General features: G+C 52.6%; 1 protein-coding gene across 4 annotated transcripts in view; it reads left to right on the top strand.

Moving 5' to 3' along the window:
- STARD10 (StAR related lipid transfer domain containing 10) overlaps positions 1–14767 on the top strand; it is a 32933-nt gene extending 18166 nt beyond the window's left edge. Inside the window, exons 2-8 of one of the 4 annotated variants that reach the window (XR_009542453.1) lie at positions 3077–3277; positions 10625–10772; positions 11389–11492; positions 12149–12266; positions 13171–13282; positions 14070–14122; positions 14350–14437. Coding sequence is in view for 2 of the 4 variants with exons in the window: in XM_060159942.1 (XP_060015925.1) it covers positions 3077–3277; positions 10625–10772; positions 11389–11492; positions 12149–12266; positions 14070–14122; positions 14350–14595 (870 nt within the window). In the remaining 2 variants the exon portion in view is untranslated. Of the gene's footprint in view, positions 1–3076; positions 3278–10624; positions 10773–11342; positions 11493–12148; positions 12267–13170; positions 13283–14069; positions 14123–14349 lie in introns of those variants that run through there. The other 3 variants (XM_060159942.1, XM_060159943.1, XR_009542454.1) reach the window with 3 other exon arrangements.
- The last annotated feature ends 455 nt before the right edge of the window (positions 14768–15222 follow it).

Here is a 15222-nt window from a genome sequence, read left to right as displayed (position 1 = left end):
GGCTGCTGGAGACTAGGTAGGGGGAGGGGAAGGGGGTGGAGGCACAGTAGGGATGAGTCACTCAGCCCTGCGTGGAGAGCAGCAGAGGGGCCTAGCTTGGTCTGCCTGCGCAGCCTCTGGGAGCTGTGTCTAGGGGAGATATGGCAGTACCTCCGCCTACCACCGGTCTCAGGAGGGCCGCACTTTAGGAGAGAAGATGGGTTGAGGTTATCTGGTGCCAGATCCCCTTCCCTTCAGAAGAGGTTGTCTAGTCATTTTACAGGTGAGAACTCTGAGGCTGAAGGTGGGGGAAGGAGAGCCTGTGACGGGCCCACACCAAACCTGCTCTCTGTGTCCTTCCAGCTCCCCTTACTCCAGGCAGAGCTGCCCCAGCAGCCCCAGCCCCTAGCGTGGACCCTCCAGGGATAGTCCTCATCTGGCCAAATGCTGGCCCACCTGGGATTCCAGAGCAGAGCCTGGTTCTTAGGGAACAGCTTCAGGGGTGGACTTTGGGTCGACACTGGGTTCCAGGATGGTTCTTCACTTCACTTTTCTCAGCCACCATTTACAAAAGGGCATAATCTTCCCTCCTCATGGGTAGTTGAGAGGATGGAATTAGGAGAATTTGCAAGGCCCTAGTGCAGAGCCTGTCACAGAGCTGGCACGCTCTTAACGTTTGCTGAATGGGTGAATGAATGAACAGTCTGAGGTACCCAAGGGACAGCTCCATTTCCTCCCGCGTCCATCCTTGTTCACTTGGGTTACCTTGTGGAACTGCATGAGCCTTCTCCTTCCCCCAGCCGGTCCAGGCCATTTCCAGTCCCCTCCAGCACCTCTGCTGGGAGCCTCTTTCCCCTCCTTACATCTGGGTGCCATCTGTTATTCTGTTCATCCTGTAGGACTCTGCTTAGGTGTGCCCGTCCCTGTACCTGCGTCCCCCTGCTTCCTTCTGTCCCTGCCATGAGCCCCCAGGATTTTCATGCCTGTGTCCCAGCTGAGGGTGGAAGGACCCTGAGTCCCCTCTGGCTTTACTCTCGGCATGGCTACACCACACAGAGCATTTCCAGGCGATTCAGCATCAGCCTGGGCAGCCTCAGGCCCATCTCAGCAGAGTCCAGGCTCCCAGGTCCAGGGAACAAGGACCTCGGGATTCTGGACAACACACTTAACCTAGAAAAAAAAAAGTATGGTTTCTTTATCTTATATAAACTCTATTGTACCAACAGTAACAAGAACCCAAAAATGATAAATTAATCCTTCAGTGCCTCAATTCCTGAGTAAAACGTCTCCCTGTTTCCTTCCAGCTCTCATTCAAGGGTGTAGGTAATTTATGTACAGTTGAGACCATGGCACAGATGCAAGTTTGTGCCCTCTTTTGTTCATTTAACGTTGCATCTGTGGATACTTCTCATATTGCTATAGAATCATTAATTCAGGAACATTTCTGGCAACTGCTCCCTGCCAGACCTCTTCTGGGTTCTGAGGGGCCCCTGCCCCTGCCCTGAGGGAGACCACAGTCCTCAGTAGCTGGGCAGTGATCTTCAAGGTGATGTATCATTCTTCTTTTTTTTTTTTTTTTTTTTTGCGGTACGCGGACCTCTCACTGTTGTGGCCTCTCTGGTTGTGAAGCACAGGCTCCGGACGTGCAGGCCCAGCGGCCATGGCTCACAGGACCAGCCGCTCCGCGGCATGCAGGATCTTCCCAGATCGGGGCACGAACCCGTGTCCCCTGCATCGGCAGGCGGACTCTCAACCACTGCGCCACCAGGGAAGCCCAGTGCAACCAGTTTTTGCAGTCACTAACTGGGTAACAGTTTTACCATATGCTCACAAGCAGTGGTTCTTTTATATACTTCTGCTATTTACTAAATATAAACTGATACTTCAGTACAGATTGAATTTACTTTTCTTTATCAGAATTATTAAAGATCTTACAGAAAGTCCCAGAATCTCCCTTCACCTGTCTCTGCCCCCGCCCCTTACACTCCATTTTATGAGGATGATGGCAGAAGTAGTAATCAGCCTCGAGTGCCACAGAGAGTTTTACAAGCGTCCAGGGGGTTTTCACAACGACCCTTCCTTCTGACCTCCACAAAGCAGTGAGGGCCACCAGGCACGGCCCCAGCACTCTAAAAGTCAGAGAAGCTCACGCGGGCATGGCCTCTTTGCTGGCTCACCTGTCCCTCCTTACATTCAGGCAGCATTTCTTTACTAGACCATGCCAGGCACTGGGGGTGCCAGGACGAGCAAGGGGCCAGGATGAATCGATGCATCGCAGTGTGTGCTGATGAAGGGAGGCGGTGGGGTGGAGGAGGAGGCCCCAGGCCAACCTGCGTAAGTTAGGGACATGGTAGGTGGCCTGGGCAGGACACAGCCAGGCTGAAGTTTGAGGGCAAAATAGCAAAGAACCAGCAGGGGGAGGTCCTGGGAAAGCAGGACTTATTAGATCTCTCTCCTCCTACACACCCCCACCTCTGCTTCCCCTGATGCCCTGTGTCAGTGCCCTTGAGCTGCTCTTGAGATTTGGTGGGGACATGGGGGGAAGGTCTTAGGGGTCTCCATTCTGGGGGCCCCAGAAACCCAGAGGCAAGGGCAGGTGCTCTAGCAGCTTGGCTCGATGATGGCTGTGTGGGGCCTTTGGGAGGGGCAGTAGAGGGCCCTGAAGCCAGCAAGCAGGTGGTGCGCAGCCCTGGGAGGAGGACTTGGAGCAGACAGGGCAGAGGGGCCGCTGGAGCTGAGCCTCTCACGTGCCGTGTGCCCTGGGTCAGTGTCTGTATCTCTCAACACCTGGACTGACATGGTGAGGGCAGTGCCTGGTTGTGGGTTGTGAGGGTGGAGCCTGTGGACTTGTGCAGGGCCCTGGTATAAGAGGGCCACGCACCCCCTCCCTGTGCATCCACCCTGTGGCAGGATCTGGGGCACTTTTGTTGTTTTAAACTTTGTTCCTTGCCCCTTCGTGTCCTGCCCTTTGGTGTTAGCAGGAAAGTGCTCCCCTCGGCAGGGCCTGAGAAGTCAGGGAAAATTGCCGGGGCCTAGGGCTGGAGAAGGGCAGCTGCTGCTGGGGGCTTTATGTACAAGTCTCATTTAATCCTCACAGCTCTGCTCCGAGGGGAGGATTATCCCTGTTTCACAGATGAAGATATTGGGATTCAGAACTGAAGTACTTTGCCCAAGCCAAGGCCACACAGGCAGGAAGCAGCAGGACAGAGGCCTATCTGACCAGACAGCCTGGAATTGCTGCAAATGTGAGCTTGTGGGGCAACGCGATGGCCCAAGTCTTCTCAGAGGAGACTTCCAGGTACAGAGCTCCAGTGCTGAGCTTTGGAAAAGCCCAGCCTTGCCTTTAAGCCCAGGGAGGGCTGAGGATAGAGTCGGGAATTTTGTTCAGAGGAAGAATCTCTGAGCTTCGCCTGCCTGGTCAGCAAGCCTTTCTGAATCCAGTGAGCTCTGCGTAATAACCATCAATTAGGGCTTCCCTGGTGGCACAGTGGTTAAGAATTTGCCTGCCAATGCAGGGGACGTGGGTTCAAGCCCTCGTTCAGGAAGATCCCACATGCCGCGGAGCAACTAAGCCCGTGTGCCACAACTACTGAGCCTGTGCTCTAGAGCCCGTGAGCCACAACTACTGAGCCCACGTGCCACAACTGCTGAAGCCTGCGCACCTAGAGCCCGTGCTCCGCAACGAGAGAGGCCACTGCAATGAGAATGCTGCGCACCACAACAAAGAGTAGCCCCCTCTCGCCACAACTAGAGAAAGCCCGTGCGCAGCAACGAAGACCCAACGCAGCTAAAAATAAATTTATTTTTTTAATTTAAAAATAAATTAAAAAATAATAGAGCTTCTCTGGTGGCTCAGCGGTTGAGAGTCCGCCTGCCAATGCAGGGGACACGGGTTCGTGCCCCGGTCCGGGAAGATCCCACATGCCGCGGAGCGGCTGGGCCCGTGAGCCATGGCCGCTGAGCCTGCGTGTCCGGAGCCTGTGCTCCGCAACGGGAGAGGCCACAACAGAGGCCCGTGTACCGCAAAAAAAAAGAAAAGAAAATAATAATAATAATAACCATCAATTAACTAAGGCAGTCTCCAGTTGCCAGCGTGTTTGTTTTAGCTGGGCCAGTCCTGCCCCTTGATGAAGGGAGCAGAAAGTCCTGACACTTTGGGGTCAGGCACACCCAGGCTCTGGTTTGCTCCACCACTGTTAGCTTTGTGGCCTTGGTTAATCATTTTACCTCTCTGGGCCTCACTTTCTGCATCTGTAAAATGGGGGTGATGATATCCATCAGGGTGTTGGGAGGGTAAGAGACAATATCTGCACAGGGTGCAGCTTGACGCCCTTGACGGCAGAGGCGGTTTGACCTAAATTTCAGCCCCTGTGGGGTCCGTGGTCCAGGTGCTGCTGTCTCTTTTGTGGCATGATGAGTTAGTGATTTGGAGCACATGGTAATGGTTACTGAGGTGGTAGCTATTGTTTGGGGCTATGATTGATTTGACAGCTAGTGCTCCACCCGGGTCAGGAGTGCTTTCTCTGTTTTAAATACAGTTCTTTTGGGAAAGGGTGATTTGCTTAATAGTTATTCCTTTAACAAAACTGCTAAAATGCAATGTGGTGAGAAGTCAGTACAGGCACGTTTCAGAGCCCAGATGGACCCTGAGGCACGTTTCAGAGCCCAGATGGACCCCTTACCCTTCTCTGGGCCTCAGTTTTCCCAGTGGTGACCTGAAGAGTAGTGGTGGAAAAGATCATCTCCAAAGTCCCTAGGACTTTGGGATAATCCATGTGCCCCATATATCCCACGGGCAAGGATATTGGAGATCTGCTGTGTGAGGTCTTGGCATTTGGGCCAGACTTGGATCCATCTGTCCGTGTCTCAGTTTGCTTGTTACTGCCCTGGCCATTGGCCCTCAAAGCCACACCACAGCCCCATGGACACGACCTGACTTCATTTCCTCTGTCTCAGGTCAGCCATCTCCCTGGGTCCTGGGAGATACTTCAGCCCCTTCCCCCACCACTTCCCTCTTCTTGTGGAGATTCCTCTTTCTCTAATGCTGAGCACTGGGAAGGCATCTCCCAAAGAAGGACGGGGCAAGGGGTGGGAGAGAGGAGGGTAGAGTGAGACACCGCTGGGGCACTGGACCCTGCTCTTTTCTTATTTATTTAAGCCTCCAGGCTTTTGCACCCACCAGTCTCTCTGCCTGAAATGCCCTCTCTCCCCTTTCAGCAATTCAGTTTCTTTTAGGTTCAGTTGCCCTCTGATCCCACAGTTCCCATGCCCACCCCCTCAACCCAGCTCATTCTCTAGTGGGATTTTATGTCCCCATCTCTCCCACTGCCCACTTGATGGGCCCTCTTTAGGGCAGGGCCCAAGTCTGGCTCACTTCCCAGTTCCCTGCTGCCCAGTTGCAGCCCTTGCACGCAGCTGACTCCGGGCAGTAGTGAATGGATGGACGGAAGGGCAGGGCCAGGTGAGGCAAGAGAGGCGCCTGGGGCCCAGAATGTAAAGAGGCACATGCAGACACGGCCTGGTCCTGGCCGTGTGGAAGGGTGCGTGGCTGCTCGTGGAAGCCTGCTTAAGTAATAACAGCTACTGTTTTGGGGGTATCTATGTGCCAGGCATATTGCATACATTATCTCATTTAATTTAATCACAACATACCCATGAGATAGGTACTTTTTTAAATTTTAATTTATTTATTTAATTTATTTTTGGCTGCATTGGGTCTTCTTTGCTGCACGCAGGCATTCTCTAGTTGTGGTGAGTGGGGGCTACTCTTTGTTGTGGTACATGGGCTTCTTACTGCGGTGGTTTCTCTTGTTGTGGAGCACAGGCTCTAGGTGCGTGGGCTTCAGTAGTTGTAGCACACGGGCTTAGTAGTTGTGGTGCATGGGCTTACTTGCTCCGCGGCATGTGGGATCTTCCTGGACCAGGGCTTGAACCCATGTCCCCTGTATTGGCAGGTGGATTCTTAACCACTGCGCCACCAGGGAAGCCCCGAGATAGGTACTTTTATTATCCCCATTTTTCACATGAGGAAACAAAGACTCAGGTGAGTTCAATCTTGTGCCTAAGGGGAGGAACTGGAATTGGAACCTGGGATTGCCAGACTCAAAGCCTGCAGGAGTCACCCCTGATGGCCTTTCTTGCTTGTCCATTCCCTTTGACCATGGCTCTATGGGGTTCTGGGCAATCCCAGTTCTCTACCTCATGGGGTTTGGAGAGAGTGGAGTGTAGGGGGTACACAGTCTAATTTCTCTCGTGTCACCTGCTCCCTCTGGGCCTCAGTTTTCTCAGCTGTAAAATGGCTGCATGTGGGACTTCCTGCTGTAAACCAGGCCTTAAGGGCTTTGCAGCCAAGCATGGCTTGCTCCTTGGCTGAGCAACCCCGGCACTGCCTCCCGTTCAGTTCTGGTTTCCAGGAGGAGCTCCCAAGCATCCAGCCAAAGTAAGTGACTTGCGCAGGGCCCAATGGCTGTGGACTCTGGTCACAGCCCCGCCCACCAGGTGCTCTCCAGTGACTCACCTCTACCCCTACTTGTCCCTCCAGAAGCCTCTTAGAATTACCTTGCCCATGTGGTGGCTGCAGCCGCACACAGGAACAATGCTGGATGTAATTTACCTCTCTTGGCTCATGCACGCAGCCTCCTGGGGGCTGTGGAAAGAGCCGGGCCCAAAGCCAGACTGGCCACCTGGACCGCCTCGGTTTCCTCACCTGCAGCGCTGCCTCCACAGCTTGAGTTCTCCCCTTCCCAGCAGGCCCCACAGCTGACCTTCCTCCCTAGGAGCCTGCCGTGAGCTTGGGAACCCTTTGAAGTTTCCTTCTTTATCTTAAAATGTTATGCAGAGTTTATGCTCAACTCAGTGCCTGGTCTGTCTCGTGGCTCTGCGTGCTCCTCCCACTGCCTGCTGTCCCAGAGGGAGGCCCCTGGTCCTGAAGCCACAGAAGTCCAGAGGGAGAAGAGGAAGTCTGGGCAGTGTAGGCCTTTCTCAGAGTGCACCCAGCCATGGGTGCAGCTTGCCCTGGGGGCACCAAGGCTGGCCTGAGGGAAGAGGAATCCCCAGGCTGGAGTCTAACCTACAAAGCATAACTCTTCTGTCACTACTCCTTCATATACAGTCACTGTCTGGAGGACTTGCAAAGCCAAGCCAGCTTCCATACTTGGATTTAGAGAAGTTGTGGTTTCCTCAGAAGCCACACTTGAGTGCTCCTTCATGGTTAAGAGTATCAGAAGATCCGGTTTTGAAGTTCTGCTGCTTTCTTGCCGTATGATTTGGACAGGTTGCTTCCTCTCCTGAGCCTCAGCTTTCTATTTTGCAGCACAGCTCACCGGGGGGTGAAGAGTGAGTGTGTGTGTTGAATGTCAGGTGCAACACCCAGACCTCAGTGTCGCTGCACAGTGGAAGTTTGTCTGTATGCTCCTGACCATGCCAGCTCCGGCCTCTGCCATCTTCTCCATCCCATCCTTCTCATCACTTTGTTCAATCACTCACTTATTCGTTCACTCATGTTTCATTAGTCTCTCTCAGTCTGATATAGCTCCTGAGTCTTTCCTTGACTTTCATGACCCTGACACTTACAGGCCAGATATTTTGTAAAAGTCCCTCATTTGGGGTTTGTCTGATACTCCTTATGATTAGATTCAGATCATGCATCTTTGGCAGAAATATCACTAAGTGGTACCTGTATTTTTTTTATTGCATCCTATCAGGAAACATCCAGTTGTAACTTGTCCTATCACTAATGATGTTCACTTTGATCACTTGATTAAGGTGGTATCTGCCAGGCAATGTGAAATTACTGATTTGATGGGAAGGAACTTTGAAACTATATAAATACCCTATTCCTCATTAAACATTAAATTTATTTATTCATACCTGTATATACTTTGCTTTCCTATTTTATTCAGTGGAATATAATGTTACTATCATTATTTATTTTAATACACGAGTTGGCCCAGCTTTAGCCCATGGTAGGGGACCAGCTGTCCTGTTTGCCTGGGACTGAGGGATTTCCTGGGAGACGGACTTCCGTTGCTAAACTGGCAAACCCTGATGAGTTGGTCATGGAACCAGCGGGAGCCCTTCACACTGGCTCCTGTGTCTGCTGGGCAAGGTCCCTATCATTCTGTCAGTACATTGTCCTTACTTTCTGGCACAGTGAGATGTTCCAGGTACATCTTATACTTAACTCCGACGTAGCCCTGGAATTACGCATTTCTCCAAGAAGACCTGGAGGCAGGACCTTTGAGTATTAGGCTGCAGCACACCATGGGCACTGGAGCAGATGGAACTCATTCAGCTTCCCTACAGGCCACGCTGTTCTCTCTGCCAGGGCCACTTGCTAGATGCCTACCTTCCATGCTGAGCTGCTCCATGAAGACTGATTCCCCACATGCCTCACCCCACACAGCTGACCACCTCCTCTGTGCCCCACTGGGCAGTTTGGGTACCTCCCCGTTTCCAAGTTGGTCTCCTTTCTCAACTGGAAGCCTCTGAAGGACAGGCCTCAGATTCATCTCTGACTCTTCTATGCTCTGCACAGAGCTGAAGCTGGTTAAATGACTGGATCTAGTCATACCACCTGGTGGAGCAGAAAAGCAAACAGAGGGCAGGGAGGGAGGATGACACACAATGAGTCTTTGCAGGCTAGAGCTGTCCTTGAACTTCGGTTTTCTTAACTAAAATGGGGCTTATCCCTCAGAGTGCTGCTATAGGAATAAAATGTGGTAAAATGTGTAGAAAGCCCTTAGCATAGTGCTTGTGGTGAGTGTACCTCTCAGTATCTCTGGGAAACATTTTTATTTAATTTTTTTCCATTATTGCAGAAGCAGTACTATATATATTAGAAAATTAGAAATACAGACAGCAAAAAGAAAATAAAGCTATTATATGCTCATCATTTATAGATTGCCACTCTTAACACCTTAGCGATTGTGCTTCCCAGGCCTTTTCTGTGCATATATTTTTCCCCCAAAATGAGATTATATCATGCACTCCGTTTTGTAACTTGCTTTGCTTCAGGCAGCAACCTCCACCATTTTGTTTCAGTAAATTTTCAGCACATCTAATTAATACTCAGATCATACTCATATTTCTCCTGTTGTCCCAAATATGTCCTTATAGCTGTTGTGTCCAAGCCAGTATGTAATCCAGGACCACACTTTCTATCTGGTTATTTGTCCTATAAGTCTTAGTCTAGCCCAGTTCCTTCCTTATGACATTGACCTGTAGAAGAGACTGGACTAGTAGCCCTGCAGAATGTCTTACCATCTGGCTTTGTCTTGTATTCTTATGGTGACACTTAACTTGTTCCTCTGTCCATTGTATTTTCTGTTAAGTGAAGCATATCCAGGGCTTGATGAGTTCACTGGTGCCTAGAATACCCAATGGGTAGTGTCCTTCCTGTGTCCTTTCATCACCATTAGTGGTGCCAGGGCCTAACCCAAGATTAGGGGGACGGTGATGTGACCCCTCCCTCATATGGTTGCATGTATTTACTTTTTAGTAGAAAGTAATGTGTGGTTCCCTTGGCACCGTCTGAACACCCAGTTCTGGGAAACCTTTTTAAACTACACAATAGAACTTGTCCATTTGCTGAGGGGAACATGATCCTGGGGTTTGGGCTTTCGGGTGAAAAAAAATCACAGAACAAGGATATGGACTGAGTTTCATCTTGCTGAGTGTAAATCTAGTAAAACCTGGTTCTGTTTTTATTTGCTTTCCAGACACGTGATCTAGGTTAAATCCCAGCTTTGCTACTTACCAGCTGGGTGACCGTGGGCAAGTTCCTTAACCTCTCTGAGCCTTAAGTTCCTCTTTGGATTTCTTATCTGGTAGAGTTATTGTGGGGGTTAAATTTAAAAAAAAAAAGTGTCCTCGGCTCTTTTCTCCCCTAGATGGAAAGCTCTTTGAGAACAAGGCTAATAAATAGTAAGAAATCCAAAGATGTTTGTTGGGGGAATTCCCTGCGGTCCAGGGGTTAGGACTCCTGTGCGTCCACTGAAGGGGGCATGGGTTAGATCCCTGAGCGGTGAACTAAGATCCCGCATGCTGCACGGCATGGCCAAAAACAAAACAAAACCCAAAACAAAACAAAACCAAACAAAAAACAAAGGTGTTTGTCGGATGGCGGAAAAAAGAGAAAAAGGAGGGCAAATGGTGATAAGTACCAGGTGATAAGTACCATGGAGGAAAGACATCATCCATTTAGGCATTTGTTTGTTCATTCATGCTTTCATTTCATTTAACATGTACTCGTACCAGGCTCTGTACTGAATCGACTGAACCTCTGCCCATGAAGTTCAGGGACCTGGAGGGCACAGATAAAGAGATTCAGTGTATGGCAGTCCAGAAAGTGGGCTGGGTAATTCAGGAAGACTTCCTAGAGGAGGAGACTGGGATGAATGGGGAGGTTTGGTGGCGGCTGAGATGGGGGAGACAGTCTCTGGATGCAGGGGCTTTTTCCTGGCACAGGTGGCTTCTGGGAGGGCTGGACAGGGCTCATGGCAAGAGGTGAGCCCATGCTGGCTTCAGAGGTCACTGTTCCTCCTGTCCTCCTTCTCCTCCTCCCTCCTTGCCTGTCTGCCCTCCCATCCCCTAGCCAGGACTTTGAGCCCTGTGTGACCTTGACAACCCATGTGTCTGTCTGCAGTGCCGGATGGAGTGCCGTGATGTGCCAGCAGAGACGCTCTACGACGTCCTACATGACATTGAATACCGAAAGAAGTGGGACAGCAATGTCATTGAAACTTTTGACATTGCCCGCTTGACAGTCAACGCTGACGTGGGCTATTATTCTTGTGAGCAGACGCAAGCACGCCGATCCCAGCCCCCTCCACCTCCATCCAGGCCTCCCGCCCAGCCTCCTCCTCCCCCGTTCCCTCCTTGGGGTCACTCCCATGGCCAGGCTGCTCAGAGACCTGAGTGCAGAGATGTAGGGTTGCCCTCCCTGAATCCCTATCCACTCCCAGACACTTGAGCACACATGTGCACTCACACACACATATGTACTCCCATGTTCAAGCATACGCATTCCACACAAACACACATGCACAGTCATGTACAAAACCCACAGCCACATGCCACCTACTCACAGTCACACATTTCATGGACACGCTCACAGTAATACTATTGTTTTCTCATACACTCACATTCACATATGCAAACAGATCAGGCCAGCAAGGTAAGGGCTGTGTGAGGCTGTGAGGAGCAGGGATGGCTGGATGCAGGAGGGGAGAGGGTTCTGTGCTGTCTCTTTGCTAGTTGCAGAAACTAGGTCTGGTGGTGGTGGTGGGGTACATGTTTGGACCGGGGGAGCTGCCAGTTAACCAGGCATCCCTATGTCTCTGGGCTTTGCCACGACCTTTCAGGCAGGCAGGCCAGCGGTCTGGCTGAACTGTCCCTTGCCCTCTACAGGGAGGTGTCCAAAGCCCCTGAAGAATCGTGATGTCATCACCCTCCGCTCCTGGCTTCCCATGGGCACTGATTACATCATTATGAACTACTCAGTCAAACATCCCGTGAGTCAACCTGCCTTCCCTGCTGGGTGGGCAGGGGAAGGTGCCAGCTAGGGCCGGGCCAGCAGACCTAACCCAGGGAGAGGACCCTGGCTGCTACCAGGACTTCTCTGTGACTTCAGGCCAGGCAGGAAGTCTTCTGTCCCTGTTTCCTTCCTATACAGTGAGAATAATGGTTCCTGTCTTCCTGCTGGGGCTTTCAAGCAGATGAGGAGAGGGTGGTGTGGGCCATCACTGTGGACAAGTGGGTGGGATGGACTGGCTGGGAAAGGGGGAGCAAGAGGTGAGAGGTAGGGTCCTCTGACCCTCCCTGAGTCTGGGTCTCCATGGCAGGCAGGACAGGCAGGTGCAGCTGGCCTGGGCAAGGGTGTGTGTGTGTGTGCGTGTGCGTGTGCACGCGCTCATGCACGCCTATGTGTTTGCTCATGAGCCCTGACCCCAGACTTGGGTCTTTATAGAGGGGAACAGGGGAAGCTTAAGAGGGGCAAGGATGACTCCTGACTCCTCCCTTTCTCCTCACCCCAATATCGGGCCTGGCCTGGAGTGGATGCCAGGGCATGTGAACCAACTCTGTGTGCGTGTGTGTGTTAAGTGTACTTACAAAGACACCTTCTTTTCCCACACCTTGAGTCTCACCTCCCTGTGCCTTCCATCCCCAGAAATACCCACCTCGGAAAGACTTGGTCCGAGCTGTGTCCATCCAGACGGGCTACCTCATCCAGAGCACGGGGCCCAAGAGCTGCGTCATCACCTACATGGCTCAGGTGGACCCCAAAGGTGAGGGCTTGGCCCTGGGATCATGGGATCCTTCTGTATACCGCAGGGGATGGGGCTTGATCTACTGATCTGCTGGGATCCAGAAGGGCCTCTGTTGGGAGGTGTTTTGTATTTGGGGGCATCTACACCCAAAACATTCTTTGAACCGAAGTTTGAGGTTTTACAATGGTTTGAAAAGCAAGGGCCAAGGTGGTAGCCACTGCTCCATGACGAAGCTTTTAGCACTCTTCATGGACTCCCGCTCCCCCACGCTCTGACTTGCTCCCTGCTCACTGGCTGCTCCCACTCTGCCTTGTTGGCTTCCATCCTGAAGGTCTGGGTTTCCTAGGCCCCAGTGCTTTTTCCCTTGGGAGGGCTCAGCTACTCCCCAGGCTTCTGTGGCTAGGTTGACCACATGTTTCTCTTTGCTGAGATCCAGATCCCTGTGGCCATTGGCCTCTTGGACGTGTCCCTCCGGGTGTCTCTTAGGACCTGAGGCTCCCTGTGTCCAATGATAAACTTACTGTCTCACTTCCTAACTTGCCCCTTCTCCTAAGTCTCTTCCCTCCAGTCACTCATGCCAAAAACCTGGTGGTTGTCTGGGGTCCCCTCTTCTCAGCTCCCAAATCTAGCCACTAATTATTGATTTTACCTTCTAAATAGCTCCTAAATCTGTCATTTCTTTCCATACTCAGCGACCTTGTCTGTCCATACAGCTACCAGAGGAATTTTTCCAAAGGACTTATTTCCTTGTAACTCTCTTCTGCTTAAAATCCTTTTGTGACTTTCCATTGCCCTCAGAGTAAAGTCCAAGCCCCCTCCCCAGGTTTCCCAGTCCCTCCTCATAGCTTACACCTTCCTACCTATCTAAGCAGCCCTTTCCCTCGGCCTAGAAACACCTCTCTTCCCTTACTCATCCCTCCAGGGCTGCTTCACCACCTCTATCCCTGATACCCAGAGGACTTGCTGGCTCCCTGCCCTGTGGACCCATCCCCCTCTAGCAGAGTACTTGGCATACTGTTGGGGCCCCCCAGACAGTGAGTTCCTCTCTCGGTCCCCAGGGCTGGTCCAGGGTGGGTATCACTGAGTGAATGTGGAGTGAGTGAAGGAATGGATGAATGACTAGAGGAGGGGTAAGCCTTGAGCATCTTTGCCTGGGTATGCCCCCAGCACCACCGAGGGCCCACTGGCCCAGGCCCAGAGCTCCCCGGTACCTCACTGAGTAAGTTTATTGTGTGTCAGAGGCAGAGCAGACACTTGGGAATCAGACAGGGTGGAGAGCTGGGTTGTGGATTCTAGGTCAGGACAGGCTGGAGTGCTTAGCCAAGAGGTCTATGTAGCAGCTAGGCTTCCTGGGCCAGGGGGCTTGGAAGGACAGGCAGAGCAGCGGATGAGCACCAGGGCCATTCAAGGTAGAGGGACTGGGTATGAGAAAAGGGAGGTCGGTGTGAGTAGAGGGGAGGCAGCAGGTGGGAGCTCGACTGGCCAGGATTTCAACCCAGGTGTTGCCTGAGGTCACCTAGGACCCTGTGGTTTTCTTTTGTGTAGCCCTTGGGCTCAGCAGAGGGCAGAGGCAGGGGGTGGTGGAGGTGGGGGGTTAACAGAGTTGAGCCTGAGGACCATGGTCTGAGGTAGAAAGGGCGGGTGAAGATGATGAAGTCTTATAGGACTTGCCTCACAGCACCCCCTCCCTAAGGAGAAGAGCGTGTCCTCCCTGGAAGCCCCAGGCTGGAGTGAGGGGGCTGGTATGTGTGTTTGTGGGGGGCTGGTTCCCTGAGGTTGCTGCTTCCCTTTTCTCCTCACTACCCGTTCCTGCCCTCATAGGCTCCTTACCCAAGTGGGTGGTGAATAAATCTTCTCAGTTCCTGGCTCCCAAGGTGAGTGGCCTTGGGATTGCTGGTGTGGAGGTTGGGGGAGAGGGTTCCAGGATGAGGGGGTGGGGTCAGGGGCGGAGCTAGGGCTGAGGGGCGGAGTTATGAAAACCGGATCAAGAGTCAGGATCCTGGGAGCTGCGGACTGAGCCGCTGGAGGGCGCGGGAGGGGATGTGGTGAAGACAGTTCGCTCCCACCTCACCCCTTACTCGGCGGTGCGGCGACTCCGTAGGCTATGAAGAAGATGTACAAGGCGTGCGTCAAATACCCTGAGTGGAAGCAGAAGCATCAACCGCACTTCAAGCCGTGGCTACACCCAGAGCAGAGCCCGTTGCCGAGCCTGGCGCTGTCGGAGCTGTCTGTGCAGCACGCGGACTCGCTGGAGAACATCGACGAGAGTGCGGTGGCAGAGAGCCGGGAGGAGCGCGTGGGCAGCGCGGGCGGCGAGGGCAGTGATGACGACACTTCGCTCACCTGAGCGCAGCACCACGGCAGGGACCGAGACAAGACGGGGCGGAGCCCAAGGGTGGCGGATGCTCCCGCGCTTTCTCCCCTCCCCCACTCCTTGCGCCTCCTGGGGACGCTGGGCTCCGGCCCAGGCTGGCGCTGCGGCGTGGCTGGACACAGCCCCAATAAACGGTCCCACAGACTCAGCCGGCTCCTCACTGTGCCTGCTTCCCACTTGCTCAGGGCACAGGCGCCACCCTAGGTCCCTCTGTTCTACAGTTCATTTTGTTAATTTTATTATTGATCACATGGACTTTGCTCCTTTAGATATCCCCTCATTTCCCGATGTGCAGCTCGGAACACACCCCCTCCTGTCCCTGGTGTGTTCATTATCCTTGTATCCATTCATTAGTTCACTCTTCATCCATCCACCTGTCCTTGTTGTGTGTTCATTCGGCCATTCACTGCAAGCTATTTGGCTGCCTTTTGCTGCTCTAAGAGAAGGAGCAGGTCTGGCCAGAGGCCCGGGGTCAGGGGTCAGAGAGTGGGCTTCTATTGTAAGACCTTCAGCCTAAGGCCGCCTGGGTCCAACCTATGGACTCGGGGTCTGACACTCTCCAGTTGTGACAGAAAGAGGGGGAGAGGTCCTTGGGGGCAG

Source organism: Lagenorhynchus albirostris, chromosome 9, assembly GCF_949774975.1.
Source record: "Lagenorhynchus albirostris chromosome 9, mLagAlb1.1, whole genome shotgun sequence".
NCBI classification, from domain to species: domain Eukaryota; kingdom Metazoa; phylum Chordata; class Mammalia; order Artiodactyla; family Delphinidae; genus Lagenorhynchus; species Lagenorhynchus albirostris.
This window is presented reverse-complemented; position numbering and strand designations above follow the sequence as displayed.